This window comes from Lobosporangium transversale (assembly GCF_002105155.1).
Source record: "Lobosporangium transversale strain NRRL 3116 chromosome Unknown BCR41scaffold_8, whole genome shotgun sequence".
NCBI lineage: Eukaryota > Fungi > Mortierellomycota > Mortierellomycetes > Mortierellales > Mortierellaceae > Lobosporangium > Lobosporangium transversale.
In genome coordinates, this window is record NW_019028986.1 from 729,308 (window position 1) to 747,629 (window position 18,322).

The window sequence follows — 18,322 nt, forward strand, 5'->3', positions numbered from 1 at the left end:
CTACGTTTTTGGGCCTGGATGAGCCCACTGTTGCAACCGCATTCCCGCCCTTGTCTTCGTCCTCTAAATCCTATCCCATTCAATGGCGCTCACCGCCACCGGCCCTCAGTTATGCAGCATTGTTGAAGGGCACTATCAACATCAACAACACTAAAAGCGATAGCAATAGTAATAGCAATCAACAGAAATCCAAAGGACGCACGTCGTCGGATATTACCACTCTGACCTCATTCAGACAGGCCAACCTTTCAGAGCCACTGCATCACACAGCTACAGCCACATCAGCATCGATAGCCATGACAGCGACCACAGCTACGACCACGACAGCGCCTATGACCACAACGATTGTAAATACTACTCCGACAACCACTACGGGCGATAAAAAACTTAATAGTCTTAAAAAGGACAATATATTGATTGAGGCATCTCTGTCTCTCTCAGCTTCGCGACTGTCACCGTCGTCGTCGTTATCATCATCTTCTTCTACGTCGCCATCCCCATCTTCCAGCAAACCAATCTCCTCGTCCCCGGTAACCTTCCCTCTGCGATTCTCATACGCGGCCGTTGCTGCTCGTACTTTTTCTCCACCACCCTTGACCCCCGTCATTGGTGGCACATCTACAGCCATGACATTCTGAAGTATCTTTGAAAAAAAAAAAAAAAAAAAAAAAAAAAACCCCCTTCATTCATATAATGCATCTTTGATATCATTACAATAGTCATATTATGATCATGATTACCCATTTTGTTTAGTATATACAGCACATGATGTGTATAATACCCATAAAAAAATTGTAAAATTCATCTGTTATAGCATTTCTTTATTTTTTTTTGTGTGTCCACCTTGTCTTGTACGAGAAATGAGACGAAACAGAGGTGAATGATGTCTATCTTGAACGATGTAAATCTTATTTCAGAATGGATACTGAACCTTTTTCTTTTAGACAACAACGGACCAGCCCTTGGGGCCCTCGACATCACCATATTGGATGTCCATAATGGCATTGTTGATGCGCTTGGTAAGCTTTCCAGCTTGGCTGGTCTTGTCTGAAGGATCAAGAGGCACATGAATGTCTTGGCCATCGTAGTGAATCTTCTTGATAGGGCATACAATGCAGGCAGTACCAGCGCCTATTTAAGATCAACAATTTTATCAGCAATCAATTATTAAAAACTGTCCAATAATAATAATAATAATAACAGTTTTTTTTTTTTTGTCCACTTTCACGGCGCGTTCACGACTATTTTCGTCCATTATTACTCATATGAGTAATAGTCAAAATAAAATAAAAATAAAATAAAAAATAAAAAAAATAAAAAGTCGCCGTTCTCTTCCTCCCGCTTTTTTCCAAACATGCTTTTGTGGCAGACAAACTGACACATGGATCCCATTAGAGTATAAAAAAAAAAAAAAAAAAAGTAACCGACAACGAAAATATTCTTTTCTGTGAGCCAAATGAGTAATTTGAGCCACTTTGTTTATCCCTTGCCCTGCCTATCTTATCCGACACATACCACATTCACACAGCAAAATTGCCAAAAATAAAAACGCGTCCACAATACACAGGAGATCTCTTTGCTTACCAAACATCTCAATGATACGGCCTTCCTTATCGGCCTTGACAAGGTCCTTCATCGTGAACTTGCGCTCTGAAACCTTGAATTCACCCCATTGGCGGGCAAGGGACAAAATACTGTCACGGGTGACTCCTGGCAAGATGGATCCGTCCAAATCGGGGGTAACAAGCTCGTTCTCTGTTATATCCACGTTATGTATAAATGTATATTGTTAATAAAGAAAGGAATATAAAACATGGAAAAAAAAAAAGAGAGAATAATACGAATAATGCCCGTTATCGATGAGCCCCAACATGATTGGAAGCTCTTTTTTTTTTTTTTTTTTTGCTAAAAACACTTGCCTCCTTGCTCATTCTTCCAGTAGACAAAGCAGTTCATGGTGCCAACTTCGGTGACTTGGTGATCGTGTCCGAACAACCAAAGGTTCTGTTGGAAACCTTCCTTGTTGGCGTCCAATTGAGGCTTGATGCAAGGAGCATAGTTTCCTCCGATCTTGGCATCACCCGTTCCACCAGGCCAGGCACGAACCTTTTCAGAAGTAGCCAACAGGTTGACTGCATTGAAGCCTGAAGGGAAATAAGGTCCCACAGGGGAAGCAATCACAAAGATCATAGCCTTGTTCGAAGCTCCCACACCCAATGACTCTTGTGTACCAATCATGGTAGGACGCAAATACAAGGAATAACCACGACCCTTGGGGATCCAACGGTCATCCACCTTTAAGAACTCTTTAATCAGCTTGGTAAGTTCTTCACCGTCAAAACCCTAATAAATTAAGAAAAGGAGAGGTTCACACAAATGAATGAAAAAAAAAAAAAAAAAAAAAAAGAGTCATTGAGTATTGAGCAGAGGCAAAAAATAAAATAAATAAATAAAAGAAGCCTTCATTTTATAAACTTACAGGAAGAGCGATACGTTGGGCACTTCGGTTGAAACGAGCCATGTTCAAGTCAGGTCTGAACAAGCGAGTCTTTCCATTCTTATCCTTGTATGCCTTCATGCCTTCGAAGCATTCGAATGAGTAATGGAAGACCACGGCAGAGGGTTCCAATTGCAATTTACCATATTCTTTAATCTGAGGAGTACCCCAGCCTTTGCCAGCTTCCCATTCAACGATCAACATGTTGTCTGTAAAAGTCTTGCCGAAAACCAATTGATTGTTCTCCTGCAAAGCCTTCAGATTCTTGGAAGGATTGATCTGAAGCTTGGATGCATCCAAAGGTGCAGGTTGAGTGGTACTGCTGTAGAAGCGGGTAGAAAGGATTTTGGCAGCTTGACGAGATGGAGAAAGAGAAGATGCTGATGTGAAAGCATGGTTGACCTTGATGGCCTGACGCATGACTCTGTTGACAAACATGGTTGGAAGGAGAGAGGGTTAATAGGTTTATGATCCTGTGTTTTCAATTACAAAAGAGAGAAGAGAAAGAGCGAGAGGGGAGAGAGAGAAAGAGAAAGAAGGAGGAGGAGGGAGATGAGAGAATCCCAATGAGAACAGGCAAGAAGAATGATGAATGGAGAAAAGGAAGAAAGAAGAGCACAAACGTTATTTAAGCAAAATACTGCATGTGAGGTTGCAGTCCTGAACGTGGTGTGGAGGTGGAGACACATCTGACTCAACATTGGGCCGAATCTTTGTGACTGACACCACCGTGGGAAGAATCCGAAAAGTATGCACAAGACAAATATAATTTTAGGCACAAGAACATCTGACACTCATTAACTCCATCTATAGAAGCACCTCGCTCTTGATCTATCTGTATTTTTATTATTATACATCGGCAGGAAGTATGTGCCGATAAATCATTAGTTTGTAAAGTCTCCAGGTCACCCATAACATAATCCGTGAAAGGTCCTAAAAGACTACATACAGCATCATCACCCACTCACATCAAGAGCGTAAACGTGGCGGCTGTTTTTTTTTCTTTTTTGACTCCAAAAATATCACGGGGTATGGCACATCGTGGGAAAAATATTACTTTCTGACAAATCAGCCTGTTTTCATCGTGAAAAAAAACTCACGATCTAAGGTATTCAAGCAAATCTTTATATGATTTTCATTCAAAACTGAGAAGATTACACCAATTTTTTCTGTATTTATTCAACGACAAGTAATAATACTAGTAAAGAAACAACTCTCTATGTGAAAACATGATAATAAAAACATCAACCTCAGCTGCTTGTAAGCACTCTTTGCGCGCATTTTTTTTTTTTTTTTTTTTTTACATGCGGAAAACACCAAAATCAGTCTCGGTGACAGGTGCATTGAGCGCTGTGGACAGGGCCATACCCAAAACAGCACGGGTATCTGCAGGGTCGATCGTGCCATCATCCAACAAGCGGGCACCAGAGACATAGGGATGTCCCTCCTTCTCGTACAGATCAATGATAGGCTTCTTAAACTCTTCTTCATCCTTAGGATCCCAGACCTCACCACGCTTCTCCATACCAGCCTTCTTGACTGTTGCTAATACTCCTGCAGCCTGCTCGCCTCCCATGACTGAGATACGGGCATTAGGCCACATCCACAAGAAACGGGGTGAATAGGCCCTGCCGCACATACCATAATTACCAGCTCCGAATGATCCTCCAATAATCACTGTGAACTTGGGTACCTGTGCGCATGAGACTGCCGTGACCATCTTGGCTCCATTCTTGGCAATACCGCCTTGTTCAGCAGATGATCCCACCATGAATCCAGTAATGTTTTGCAAAAACACAAGAGGAATCTTGCGCTGCGTGCATAACTGTACAAAATGAGCCGACTTGAGAGCTGCCTCCGAGAACAAGATACCGTTATTGGCCACAATACCTACAGGGTAACCGTGGATATGTGCAAATCCAGTGACAACAGTCGTTCCATAGTTTTCCTTGAATTCGCTGAACTTGGATCCATCCACAATACGAGCTATTACATCCTTAACATCAAACGACTTTTTGAGGTTGTCGCCCACAATGCCACCCAACTCCGATGCAGGGTACAAAGGTTCCTCAACCTTCTTCATCAACAACTGTAACATTATATTATTAATAAAGGCAAGAAGTAATAACAAACTTTAACGGGTTAAAGGATATTTCCCGGTTGAAGAAAGAATAGAAGACAGCTGACACTCTTTTTTTTTTTTTTTTTTTTTTTTTTTTTACGAACCTGAGGCTTCTTTTGGTAATTGAGGTTACCGATAACACGGCGGGCAAGTACGAGAGCATGCTCGTCATCGACAGCCAAATGATCTGTAACTCCTGAAACCTTGCAGTGCATGTCAGCACCTCCCAACTCCTCGGCTGAGACGACCTCTCCAGTAGCAGCCTTGACAAGAGGAGGACCAGCCAAAAAGATAGTTCCTTGCTTCTGGACGATAATACTCTCATCAGCCATAGCAGGGACATAAGCTCCTCCGGCCGTGCAAGATCCCAAGACGACAGCTACTTGAGGAATACCCATGGCTGACATGTTAGCCTGATTGAAAAAGATACGTCCAAAATGCTCCTTGTCGGGGAACACATCCAGCTGACGAGGCAAGTTGGCTCCTCCAGACTCGACCAAGTAGATACAGGGCAAACGGTTCTCCCTTGCGATCTCCTGTGCGCGCAAGTGCTTCTTGACAGTGATGGGGTAGTATGTGCCTCCCTTAACGGTGGGATCATTAGCGACAATCATGCACTCGACACCGTTCACACGACCAATACCAGCAATGACTCCTCCTGCAGGGACCTTATCTTCATACAGCTCATATCCTGCAAACTGACCAATTTCAAGAAAAGGCGATCCATTGTCCAATAAACGATCAACACTGTTTCATTTGCATAGAGGAAGTTAAACAATAAAGAAAATGTCAGTTTAATGGATCATTGTTGGTGTTTTTTTTGGCCAAACAAAAGAAAAAAATTCTTTTTGTTCATTAAAGCAAACATTTTTTGTATGCATGCCATACCGATCTCTTGGAAGTAGCTTGCCGCGTGCCAGATGTCTCTCTCGAGCCACCTTTCCGCCACCTATTAGGACGACAAGTAGTTATACAGGTGTGAGTATGTGAGTATGTGAGTATGTGAATGTGTATGTCATCCTTTGACTATGGGAAACGTTGTTTAAAGAGCAACTTATGGAATACGATATATTTAAAGGAGGACAGCTGTCGGTGAATTAAATACTAAAATAAAAAAAACATTTCTGAGCGTATGTGGGGGAACGTGGGAAAAACAAGGAAATGGCAATAAAGATGTCCGCATTTTATTACCCAACTTGATCTCTGCAACCTTCGCATTCATGTCATCCACAAGAGCTTGCATCTTGGCAGCGTTTTCCTATATAGATCAGTGAACAATATGCCATGGAGCATGATTAAGTAAAGAAATGAATATTTAAAAGGTCTTTCCAGTCTGAGACAGCAGTAAATTTTTTATTTTATAGTGAGAGTATTTTTTTAATTTTTACCTTGAATGATGGACTATGGACATCAATCTTATTAGGAAGGATAGTGCTCTGATCCTCATGAGCACGGTAGTAGGGTCTGACCATGCCGACAGCTAAAGAAGGACGCATCAGTCCAACCGAGCGTGACAATGCTGGGTTACGCATGGCCCTTGAGACCATTGGAGCTAATGCCTTGTTGTAGAACATGCTCATGATGACAATTGACAATGAGAATAGAGAGAGTGGAGCGAAAGTGAGGATGGAGTGGAGAGAAAGAGAGAGAGAGAGAGAGAGAGAGAGAGAGAGAGAGAGAGAGAGAGAGAGAGAGAGAGAGAGAGAGAGAGAGAGAGAGAGAGAGAGAGAGAGAGTTGGAAAGGTTGTGTGAGTTTACAGGAACAGAGAGGAGTGGGAAAAGAGAGAACAGAGTGTGGGAGAGTTGAGCAATTATGGTTAACACTTGAGGGGTTCGCGTTTCTGATCCTCCACGTGCATCCCCCCATTTTTGACACATAATTTGCAAAAAGAGACAAAATAGGTGGCTGAGGGACAACATGGGCAATTGAGTCCTGTCTTTGACCTTGAATCCCTCCTTCCTTGACCATGGCTTCATGTGTGCGTGCATCAGGCATGACCATTATTAGACTGCCAGTTTACAAATATCTTGGTATCCGACCTGCGGCGTGTCGCAGTAACAAGGTGGTAACTGCTAAGGCTCGAAATATCCATACAACGGCTACGCAGAGTTCACAATGGTCGTCCGTAAGATCAATATCAGATCGGATAGTATGGATCCGCGCCAACAATTTGGTCCGATCAGGATGCTCGCACATTCCAAAGCATGACTTGCTTCAGAGCTATAGACCTACCTGTTCACATTATCAACAAGCAGGCTTCTCATCTCTATCTACTCATCTCAACAATAACAAAAGCTCAATATCGTCATCGTCAATTGTCTTTCACACTCCAATGCTCAACAAGATGAAACCTAAGCTCGAATCTATGAAAGAGTTACATGAGAAGGTCTTGAAGGAGATCAACAGCGGGGATGCAGAGGTCCTATCTCCTCAAAAGTTTGCAGAAAAGACTAAACAGCTTCATGATCTATCTTTGATTACAGACAAGTATTCTGAAGTCGAATCCGTGATCCGTGATCTGTATACATTACAGCAGATGTTAGATGACCCCTCGACAGCTCAGGACAAAGATCTCTTGGAGATGACTCAGCAAGAGATCAAGAGCACGACAGAAAATATTATTGAGATGGAAAAGCAGCTTCTGTTCTCCATGTTACCCACCGATTCTGCAGACGAGGCCAATGCAATCCTTGAGATTCGTGCAGGTACAGGAGGAAATGAAGCAGGGCTGTTTGCAGCCGATATATTGAGGATGTATGAGCGCTTCGCAGAAAGGCAGCGATGGAAATGGGAAGAGATATCCAAGACCTACGATGGAATCGGAGCCGTCAAGGTATATATTTTTATAAAAGTTTCCGTTATTTCTGTCCTTATTCCGATTGGAGACAATGATTTAACATTCCTCTTTCCATATACATATGTATGCGTTTGTATTTATATATAGGATGCGGCTATTGGTATTACGGGCTCCAATGTATTCGGTCAACTCAAATATGAATCAGGTGTTCACAGAGTCCAGCGTGTGCCTGCTACAGAAACTCAGGGTCGAATCCATACTTCAACCGTCACAGTCGCCATCATGCCTCAACCTACTGAGGTCCAAGTTCAAATCCAGGACTCGGATGTTCGCGTTGACGTCTTTCGTGCTTCAGGATCTGGAGGTCAAAAAGTCAATACGACGGATTCGGCCATTCGTCTGACCCATATTCCTACAGGCATCGTGATTGCCATTCAGGATGAACGATCCAATCAAAAAAACAGAGCCAAAGCTTTTACGATCTTGCGAGCCAAGTTGTATGAACGTGAAAGAGAAAAGCTCGCCTTGGAGAGACGAGACTCGAGGAGGAAGCAGGTTGGCGCAGGCACACGATCTGAAAAAATAAGAACATATAACTTCCCTCAGGTGAGCTTTTTCCCTCTTGTATCTGTCTTAGAAGCATATTTACAAGATATATCTTTATAAAGACCGTAACACCTTCTTTCAATCCTCTTTGGCTACCTTGCTAACCTTCCTTTTCCTTATATTAGAACCGAGTGACAGATCATAGGATTAACAAGACACTGCATGAGCTTGAAGGCGTCCTGAATGGCGAGGCCTTATCTGAATTCATCCAAGCGCTCAAAATTGAAGAGCAGACCGATATGCTAATGGCAATGAATGATGCTTAAAAATGAAAATCATCGCCAAGATATATATATATCAGTAGACATTACAAAAAAAACCCCGTAGAAAAGACTATGCCAATGTAATTTTATTTTTTAACATTATTCTATTATACCATGCAAAAGATTTACTTTTATTCTTCTTTACGGAAGAATTATTTTCTCGCCTTCATTTTTTAATAGATATAGAAACCACGCCCAGTCTTCTTGCCAAGCCATCCAGCATCAACCATCTTGTTCAACATGACACTAGGGCGGTATTTAGAATCACCCAACTGCTCGTGAAGGACTTTCATGATGGCCAAGCAGGTATCCAAACCGATGAAATCAGCCAAAGTTAAAGGTCCCATTGGCATGTTGGCGCCCAACCTCATAGTAGTGTCAATGTCCTCCTTCGAAGCAATACCGGTCTCATATGCAATAACAGCTTCATTAATATAAGGCATCAACAATCGGTTCGCCACAAATCCAGGAATATCCTGGCTGACTGTGCAGGTCTTGCCCATCGCAACTGCCAACTCTTTGGTCGTCAACAACACCTCGTCCGAAGTTGCCAAACCTGGAATGACCTCAACTAATTTCATGACGGGTACAGGGTTCATGAAATGCATACCAATCACCTGTTTCTCACGTCCCTTTGCAGAGGCCGCAATCTTTGTGATACTGATGCTAGATGTGTTGGTTGAGAGAATGGCATTAGCGGGTGTAGCTTGAGCGAGGTCATGGAACAACTTAGCCTTCAGAGCTGGGTTCTCGGAAACAGCCTCGATCACAAAGTCCACATCCGAGAAATCGGCCATGGTCTGAGTAGTCTTCACACGGGCGCGGGTTTCGTCAGCCAGCTCCTCAGTCAAACGACCCTTGGCGATATCCTTCTTGAGAAGAGAGTCTAATTAACCATAAGGGAGTGGTCAATACAAAATAAAATACAGGCGGAGCTAAATGATATCACGTCACGAACTTTTTTGCCCAATTTTCCCACGCTCTCCAAAACGGGAGTTAAATCCTTTTTTTTTTTTTTTCAGTGCTTGGTGCTTACCCATAAACTTGAGACCCTTGCTCAGTTGATTCTCATTTGAATCCAAAAGCACAACAGGAAGTTTGGAAACATTAGCAGCTACCAAGGCAATTCCCAACCCCTATATGTTTATCAATTCCATTATAGAAAAAAAAAAAAAAAAAAAAAAAAACATTGTAGTTTAGCTTTTCCTTGGTCACGAAAGAAACTACTTTCTAAAGATCAATTTTAAAACAGCTACTCTTTTCCTACCATCTGACCGGCGCCGAGGACACCAACACGCTTGACATTGTGCTATGGCAATATGTATTAATAAATACTAATGTGAATCAATGAAGTCTTTCTCTGAATATCACATTCATATTAGCACAGGCTATACAACTTGGGTTGAGACAATTATTATACCAATGCAGCACTAGAGGAATGGAAAGACTATAAAAAAAAGTCAGTGGAATGGTTCATTGAATGAGTGAATGAATTGCGCTTCATCAAACAGATCGGATAATCGAGTCGCACAAAGCTTTAGGTTTGCAAGTGTGAATAAATGGATCAATTGGTACTATTTAAAAAAGGGGGAGAAGAGAAGAAAAAGATACCTTGACACTCCAATGAGAGGAGGCACGAGTAGAGGCAGCACGAGCAAGAGCAAAGGCCATGGTGTTCAGATGGGTGATGTGTGAAATGAGAATTCGAGAAAAGAGTGAGAAGTGAAGAAATTTATTTACATGGCTTGTATAAATAAATCTACAGTTGTGAAGCATGCCCATTTCAGGAACGAACGGCTACAGGACGAGTTTTTTTTTTTTTTTTTTAGTGGGCTGGGTTACTCTTTCGGTCAAGTGATCAATCCCCCTTTTTGCACTTTGTAAAAAATGTATAAATCATAACCACACTTTCAGGAACAAACTGCTCAGCGATACTTTAAATCTTTACTGCTTTACTTTATTTTTATTATTATGATTATTCGTCTCCTATCTCTGATTTTCTAATCATCGTCATCGTCCTCGTCGCTCTCTCCCAAGGCAGACGCATTCACCTAATAGAAATACAGGAATTGTATCGCAAAGGTGGCAAAGATGAGAAGGTGAACAACCCATTAGAAAAACAAATAAAAGAGGAAAGAAAAGGAACACTTACCCATGCTGTTAAATCATCAATACTCTTCTTGGCTGCCAACAGATGCTCCTTGGGAGGCGCACCGGTTCTCGCGAGCTGATCCAACATTGTCAACGATTTCCTATACTTGAGTGCCTTTCTTTCCATACTCGCAATCTCTCGTGTATCAGGATCCTTGGACGGAGATGTCTCATCATCCCCATCGTTCTCTTCTTCTTCTTCTTCTATATCTGAGTCACAATCGCTGGAAAGGTCATCGTCGCAATGGCGTGTGTCGTTCAGGTCCTCGCGAAACGAAATTCGATTCCTGGACATGCTGTTCCCAAGAGACTCTACTGTACTTTCAGAAACTAATGCCATGATGTGTTCCAGGGGGTGCTTTCACAAATAGGATGAAGATAAAATTCTTGAAGATAAAAAAAAAATGTAATAAAAGGTCGACAGAAAGTGCACGTGGAGGAGTTGTGAAGTTTTTTTTAAAGAGGAGCCTATGAAGTATTTCAGATGAAGATGTTAGTATACACAGATGCAAAAAAAAAAAAAAAAAAAAAAAAAGGTTTGTTGAATTCGATATTGCCATTCAATTGTACCTTGTTCGAACTGGATGATTTTGGGATAGCACACTATAAGACTATAACGATGACTGGAATATGAAAAATGGAAAACTTTATCAAACGAAAGGGAAAAGGAGAATGGAAAATGAAAAAGGGGAATGATATTCGTGCACAAGTTTTTTTTTTTAAAAGTAATATAAAATAAAGCGCGTTTGTCGCTTCGATTGCAGTAAGGTGTATGTTAGGGATAAAAAGAAAGGCGCAGACTAAAGGAAGAAAAATAAATTAAAAAAGAGTTGAACAATAGCAAAAAATAATAGGGTATCTTGGAAGGTTGTTTTATGGAATGAAAGATGTTGTGGACATGAAAAAAAAAGAAGAAAGGAAGTAGGAGAAGAGGATGAGTGGATGTATTTATGGAAAAAGACCAAGAAGAGAGAAGAGGTCAGAGATTCGGTTCGTGAGGCTGCGTGCTTTACAGGTGGCACACACAGACGCACGCACAAACTCACATTTTCTCCCGTTGGTTGGACTTCTTCCCGTTTCCCTTCAAAACCCCTTCCAAAACACCTGTGACCAAATCAATCCTCCATTGATCTACTTCTACTTCCACTACAAAAAAGAAAAACGCTGTGTGTGTGTATATGTCAATGTTTGATGTTTGTGAATGTGCATTTATCGCCCATGAGCAATGCGAGAGCATGAACAAAAGGTAACTTTAAAGAAAAATAGGGTGACCTTGTTAAATGGCGCGCAAAAAGACAAACAAAAAAAAGGGATGACACGTCTTGTGACACCAAGGCAACGATACATCCGTGCCAAGGTGTAACCAGCTGGCATGCCACTCTTATCCACAAAGTGATATGTAGAAGTAGCGAAGCTCATCTAATCATTCTTTTATTTGTTTTGTTTATATAGGAATAAGCTACGACAAAAGGAGAAGAAATACTACGATTTCATCTTATTCCCAGTTGGTAAAAGAGGAGGGAGACAACAACACAGCACACGCGCATATTTCTCCCGTCCTTCTCTTTGTCACGCAAGGGCAAGAAAGATCTAGCAAAATAAATTTACTCTCGATGCTGACCATTGCGTATAAAAAAGACATGTGGGATGGTGAATTGACAAATATGCATGCTTATGGTAGACGACCAAAGACGTTAGACTTGTACGGCTTACATATTAATGCTATTAAACCCGAAACATGTCGTTACTTCGTAAAATCTGGACAATAACAACAGCAACAAAAAACTTCCATCCTCTTACGATCGCCGAGCAAGAAATGTAACCACAAAAAAGTAAGTAGATCAAGGCTCATAGCGAACGGCTCGTCGTCTATTAACAGATAAGTTTGCCTTATTTTCATCCTACATTGTAGTGGTTTTTTTTATTTATTTATTATTTTTTTTTACAAAGAACGTGATAGCTTGAGAGCTACAGGGAGACAAACTCTCTCAAACTCATTTTTAAGAGCGCAGTGTAAACGAAGAGCATGAAATGGATGACCAAGCACTTGGAACGAGTTAAAATAATAATATAGCCCGTTTCATTTGGTCACGATACCTTATATTTTTTAAATTGATTGAATAGACTCAAGCGAAAATTGAATTGTATTGAATAGCAACTCTAAATCCGATGTCGTTCGCTACTTGCAAGCTTGGCTCGCTGTCCTCTATTTGCACGCCGAGCGACGGAAGAGGTCAGTGGCTTTGACGTTGAATAACTGTTATGCGTCACTATGTTTTGCTTCCTTACCTTCACTCTAGCTCTCACGCAACACAATCAAACATGATGATCGTCAAATTCACAGAGTTCCATCAAGTAAGTAATAGACTATCTTTTTTTTATCATTTACCTGCGCTTCCTAATTATTTGTGAGTAATCTCTGGTTTCTTACGATGAATAGACGCGGAATCTTTCGATCCAATGAGAACATCGCAGCTTCCTTCTCCCTTTTCTTTTTTTTGACCTTGGAGGTCGTTACAAGGAGACGCCAGATGTTCTGCTGATTCGAACTGGCCACTACCCATAGTGGGGAAACTTTTTGAGCAGGTCTTTGACCTTGTGCAAAAGTTTCAGCCCTCCGGTTTTAAAAAGATTCTGTCAAGCATCTGAGTCTTTTCTTTTTTTTATATTTTCTTTTTCTTTTTCTATGGCTGCTGAGGGATATACGAAGGGACGCCGGATGCTCTGCTGATTCGAACTGGCCACTACCCATAGTGGGGAAACTTTTTGAGCAGGTCTTTGACCTTGTGCAAAAGTTTCAGCCCTCCGGTTTTAAAAAGATTCTGTCAAGCATCTGAGTCTTTTCTTTTTTTTATATTTTCTTTTTCTTTTTCTATGGCTGCTGAGGGATATACGAAGGGACGCCGGATGCTCTGCTGATTCGAACTGGCCACTACCCATAGTGGGGAAACTTTTTGAGCAGGTCTTTGACCTTGTGCAAAAGTTTCAGCCCTCCGGTTTTAAAAAGATTCTGTCAAGCATCTGAGTCTTTTCTTTTTTTTATATTTTCTTTTTCTTTTTCTATGGCTGCTGAGGGATATACGAAGAGACGCCAGACATCTCACTGATTCGTTAACTGCCCACTATTTATAGTGATGGAAACTCTTGGTCTTTGACCCTGGTTTCAGCAACCCAGTCGTATCGAATCTCAAGGGTTCTGGCTCTATTTCTTTTTTTTTTCTATTTTTTTTTCCCCCTCCAAGACATGGTTCCGCCTTGGTTCTTGCTATCTCCTGCCAGCTCGCCAGGTCTGACCACAAGTTGCCGTCTGTTCTCCGTCGCGGAAAATGGATAATATGATTATTTTTTTGCATGGTATTACAAACGCAAGGCCTTTATTCAAACCTACAACATGCAACTCGACATCGAGACCAATTTTAACCATCATATATACTCTGAAGTAATATTAGGCCAACCAAGATTTTACCCATTCGCACACTCGGATTCTTAGCAGCTGTCGGGCCGCGGTTTTTGTCGAGGCGTGGATGAGGATATCGTGGGCAAGACTCTCAACAATGTTTATATTTCGTTGGAATAACAAAAAGCATCAAGCATTAAAGTCGAATAACAAAAAGCACCAATCATTATACTCGAATTGCGCAACAAGAATTATCAGGCAATAAAGCTGCATATTTTCGATAAACCCTTAATATTTATTTATATATATCATGTATTATGCAAAACTTGACTGCAATTATGCCAGCTAATGGCACACATGTCTGCGTGATCATGGTAAGAAAGGCTATATCTTCTGTATGCCATCGATAGCGTTTTCTTCACAAAGCTGCTGAAGTATTCAATTTCTTGCTGTTGTAGATCTCGATCATTAGACTAGGTCATACACTGAAGGCCTAACATTAGTGACGGCTATGGCGGGGTTCAATAAAGGGCTCCCTCTTGACAACAAATAATAAACAACTTTTTATCTTCCTTCACATTCCAGCAAAATTTTTACAATGTCTTCAGCACAATTTTCTTTAATCCCCACAGAACTTAGTGCGGAACAGGCAAGCCGGAGAAGCGAGTCTTTTATTTATGAAGAGTCCAACCAATCCATGTTTTCTCAAGAACATGAGAATGATAATCCCTTCCTCATCAGCATGGATGAAGGTGGTCTTCATGCACCGCCACGACTTAGTAAGACAACCGTAGCGGAGGAGGAATACCGCCTAATCGCACATATCTACGCAAAGCTCAGCAATGCGCCGCCAGAGTTTCAAAAATGGATGAGACAATCGTTTGGCATGAAAGAGTGTGTGCAGATGGCTAAGCTTACCGGGGTAAATGCACATTCCTGTCTAGCAGCTATCAACTACTCAAGGACAGGGGTATTGAAGTTGCCCAACAAGGGTGTGGGACGTGGCCGTAAAGCACAAGCAAAAGATAAAGTGCTCCAGGGACATATCACGGATATCATCAGGAGAACTAATCTGGGAGGTATCCCGAATACACTTGGACGAGTGGTGAATGAGCTCAGAAATGAGCATGGTATCAGGACGTCAAGGTCAACAGTTCATCGATACCTACATGCAAGTAACTTTTACTGGGGAAAGGGGGTTCGAAGGAACTTTATGCACGATGCACCTCACATTGTGCAATACCGACTGAAATACCTCACAGAGCGTTTCAAGAACCTGGTGGAGCTTGACGATGGTTTAATCCCTATGATGCCAGAGGTATTTCTTGATGAGTCCTATTGTCACCTGGACCATTCCTCAAAAAATCGATGGGTAGAACGGGACGGAGGCATTGTGTGTGAATCATCTCGGCAACCACTTCTCGTCATGTTCGCTGCATTTGTCATCTATTACGACCGTGACGAACAGAAGGTGGTGGGGAAGTTTGTTGAGAACAGTGTTCACATCTGGGCGGCGAACAGCAAGGCATCTCTTCAGGGAAACGCCGATCATATGCAGCCCAATAGTCAGATTCTTGCAAATGATCATGACTATCATGGTCATTTTAACCACGAGGTGTTCGAAGAGCTGTTTACGACGGTTTGCCAAAGTCTGGTAAAGATGAATCTCGGTCCTTGTAAAATACACATGGATGGTGCCAGGTACCATTTCCATTGCCCTGATAGGAAGCCAACGGCCGCCAATAAGAAATCGGAGATAATGGAATGGCTTATATCTCATCAATTTGGAATTCCACCCGGTTCTAACGGTGATCGAACGCCAAGCAAGTCAGAACTACTTGCTTATATAAGGACCCTTGATTACCAGCCACGGTACACGGTCTGGGACATCGCATTAGAGAATGGGGGCCACTGGATTATTAGGACACCTCCTTATCATTGCGAACTCCAGCCCATTGAATTAATCTGGGGCGTTATAAAAAACAGCGTAGCTTACATGATATCCGGATCGATGGCTGCCGATCAACTTATCCAGATGCTGAAGGAACTCTTCCGAAATGTTCAAGTTAAAACTTTCGTTTCTGCCTGGAAAAAAACCCTTAGTTTTGCCTACAGATACATGCAGGAAATTCGTGGCCAGACATTCGAGACGGCCGAGGTGCAGGAAGAGTTGGAACAAATTTTTCATTCGATTGATTTTTCCGAGGCCACATTCAACAGGCTTTTTGGGATTGGTGCTGCCAGAGGCCGATACAATGTCTTAATTGAGCCCATGGAAGATGGTGATATTGGTGATGAAGTTGATGAAGTTGAAGAAGACGTTGATCTTATCCCGACATCTCGATCCTTGGCTCCTGATGAATTGGAGGAAGACGATAATTCAATGCCGGCTTCACCTTCAGCCCGTTTTTACCGCCACTAAGTTAATAAAAAGCATGTGCTGGTGGTCCACCTCAGTCTTAAAGCATTGATTTCCTACTCTGTTGATTCCATCCATGTTGCTTATTCATTTAGCACAGTCGTTACAAATGCTCCTGATTTCATCTGGTAAGCTTGGTCCACTTATTCCCAGAGGCGGGGCATTGTCTCATGTTGCACAAAGGAGTTAGGAGTTATATTTTTGTCGCTTTCACAGATAAAAAGAGGTCTCTGAACTTCTTCGCAATACTAATAAACCTCTTCACAAACTCTTCACAAAGCTTCACACAAAACTTCTTCACAAACCTCATAAATACCTCACCAAACAAAAATGGCCACCAGCACAATTTTTCAGAAGCCTCAAAAGGTCAAGGTTGACTTGGATACTATGATATCTCAACTTCCAATTGGCAAATGGCCAAGCCCAAAAGATCTTACCCTTTTCCATTTCGTCGAATGGGCCGTCAAGGAATACGGCGTGGATCGTGAAGCTAGCAGTTTCAGCAAAATTATCAGTGAGATCAGGAGGGCGGCGCGACCAAGAAGAGATGACTCAGTCCTGATCATCATTTACAAGGAGAACTTACGTGCCTTACTAAAAGGCATAAAAAAAACAAACATCAACAATTACCTGAAAGTATGTGTCGAATAATTTAACGTTGAACCAATGTTTACTTCCATTATGATCCAATATTAATAAAAATAATAACAACTAGCCCGACGAGTCTGACAAGACTAACAAGTCTGACGCGGATGAGCCTATCAACCACCTCACTGGGGAAGGCGAGAGGAGTAGTCAGGTCACCGATAGGTTGGTCTTAAACGGAGGTTTCGATGTATCTTCTCCCCTCATGGAGGTACGAGAAGAACTCATTAAACTTGAGGAAGAGCGCCAGGGAACGCTCCTCTCTCCACATGATATTCTGTGAGTGCTTTTTACTACCATTTATTTCATTGCTTGAGAACACACCGAAGGCCGTGACGCTGATACAGTTCTTACTGTGTTTTCTAGCTCCATAAACTTCATTTTCACAAAAGAGTTTATGGAAAAATATTTTTCAAAGGCGGGGCGTCGTAAACTCAAGCGCTTTTTCAAGGTTACAGAGACCAGTGTAGCCTTGAGTGAGCAGGATTTGGATTTTTCCAAATTCTGCGTGGAGAAAGCAAAGGCGTCGAACTCTGCTTCCGAGTATCGCGCCTTTCTTGAAAAGGGTCAGGAAGGGGCAGGTGAAATGCTCAAGAGCATTTTCACCAAACTTGGCGAGGACGAGATGTTTTGGGAGTCGCCTGGCAAAATAAAAAAAAACGAGGCGACGTACAGCGCGCTCTACGTCAGGCCCTACATCTGCGCCATCGCATCGACTTTGGGATACTGGTGAGTAGTAGATCTGTCAGTTCTTTGTTCTTCATTCATTTCTGCAAGATATTCACATGTTATTTCTTCACTCTTGGTATAACACGTCTCCGCTTTCAGCGATAGCAGAATCCCAACGGAGAAATACTATACGGAGCGCTTTAGACCAGATAACCTGGTTATGGTCGACGGCCTGCCTCTACTCGTAGTGGAGGTGAAGCCCCCAGGAACCTCTAAAAAGCTCCTTGATAGAGATTTCAGGAAGTTACTTTCTGAAATGAAGCTGGCACTAGATCTCTTGTTCGCCAAGGGTGTAAAAGACCCAACGGTCCTGGGTCTGCTTGTCCAAGGTATGTTACACTCTTGTATATTTTTACGATCCATGAAACCTAAACGGAGACAGTGGTGCTAATTCACGCTTTAGATGGTCAAATGGAAATCTTCGTGATGACCCTAGATTACGAAGCCGTTTATATCCCCAGATTATTGGGCAAGGTCAAAGTGCCCAAGGGCAGGAAGAGCCTTAGCGTGGTTGCGGAAGCAGTGCCAATTCTGGAGACTACAAAGACAGCTTACTTGAAAGCCAAGGAAGCTGTCGGGGAGCGCGTGAGGGTTACAGACGAGGTGAAACATACATGGGTGAGGCCATCTTTTTACCTCCAGATCAATAGAAAGCGCAAGAGATCAGAATAAATTGCTTCATTTAGGATTGTTTA

General features: G+C 42.1%; 4 protein-coding genes across 4 annotated transcripts; 1 reads left to right on the forward strand and 3 right to left on the reverse strand.

Annotated features, from left to right (window-relative positions):
- Positions 1-803: 803 nt before the first annotated feature.
- Positions 804-3,114, reverse strand: BCR41DRAFT_420203 (aminotransferase). The gene is made up of 4 exons (XM_022029863.1): positions 2,480-3,114; positions 1,920-2,343; positions 1,585-1,755; positions 804-1,131 (listed from the first exon to the last, which is right to left on the reverse strand). Exons 1-4 carry the CDS (start codon positions 2,933-2,935, stop codon positions 941-943), a joined length of 1,242 nt encoding a protein of 413 aa, XP_021883948.1. The 5' UTR covers positions 2,936-3,114; the 3' UTR covers positions 804-940.
- A 683-nt stretch (positions 3,115-3,797) lies between these two features.
- On the reverse strand, positions 3,798-5,862 carry BCR41DRAFT_301755 (methylcrotonoyl-CoA carboxylase beta chain; the record flags this gene model as incomplete). The annotated part of the gene is made up of 4 exons (XM_022020636.1): positions 3,798-4,586; positions 4,724-5,366; positions 5,508-5,568; positions 5,811-5,862. 4 exons carry the CDS (start codon positions 5,860-5,862, stop codon positions 3,798-3,800), a joined length of 1,545 nt encoding a protein of 514 aa, XP_021883949.1.
- A 1,123-nt stretch (positions 5,863-6,985) lies between these two features.
- Positions 6,986-8,289, forward strand: BCR41DRAFT_301994 (protein release factor class I; the record flags this gene model as incomplete). Its single annotated transcript, XM_022020651.1, has 3 exons — positions 6,986-7,453; positions 7,565-8,023; positions 8,149-8,289. 3 exons carry the CDS (start codon positions 6,986-6,988, stop codon positions 8,287-8,289), a joined length of 1,068 nt encoding a protein of 355 aa, XP_021883950.1.
- Positions 8,290-8,348: 59 nt separating this feature from the next.
- BCR41DRAFT_348798 (3-hydroxyacyl-CoA dehydrogenase) lies at positions 8,349-9,595 on the reverse strand. The gene is made up of 3 exons (XM_022023369.1): positions 9,554-9,595; positions 9,323-9,422; positions 8,349-9,172 (listed from the first exon to the last, which is right to left on the reverse strand). Exons 1-3 carry the CDS (start codon positions 9,554-9,556, stop codon positions 8,460-8,462), a joined length of 816 nt encoding a protein of 271 aa, XP_021883951.1. The 5' UTR covers positions 9,557-9,595; the 3' UTR covers positions 8,349-8,459.
- Between the last annotated feature and the right edge of the window lie 8,727 nt (positions 9,596-18,322).

Coding starts and splice junctions, on each gene's coding strand:
- BCR41DRAFT_348798 (XM_022023369.1), bottom strand. Junction 9,173..9,322: donor CAAGGGTCTCAAGTTTATGG/GTAAGCACCAAG, acceptor ATGGTTAATTAG/ACTCTCTTCTCAAGAAGGAT.
- BCR41DRAFT_420203 (XM_022029863.1), bottom strand. CDS start 2,935: ATGTTTGTCAACAGAGTCATGCGTCAGGCCATCAAGGTCAACCATGCT. Junction 2,344..2,479: donor CCCAACGTATCGCTCTTCCT/GTAAGTTTATAA, acceptor TTAATTTATTAG/GGTTTTGACGGTGAAGAACT. Junction 1,756..1,919: donor CTGGAAGAATGAGCAAGGAG/GCAAGTGTTTTT, acceptor TGGATATAACAG/AGAACGAGCTTGTTACCCCC.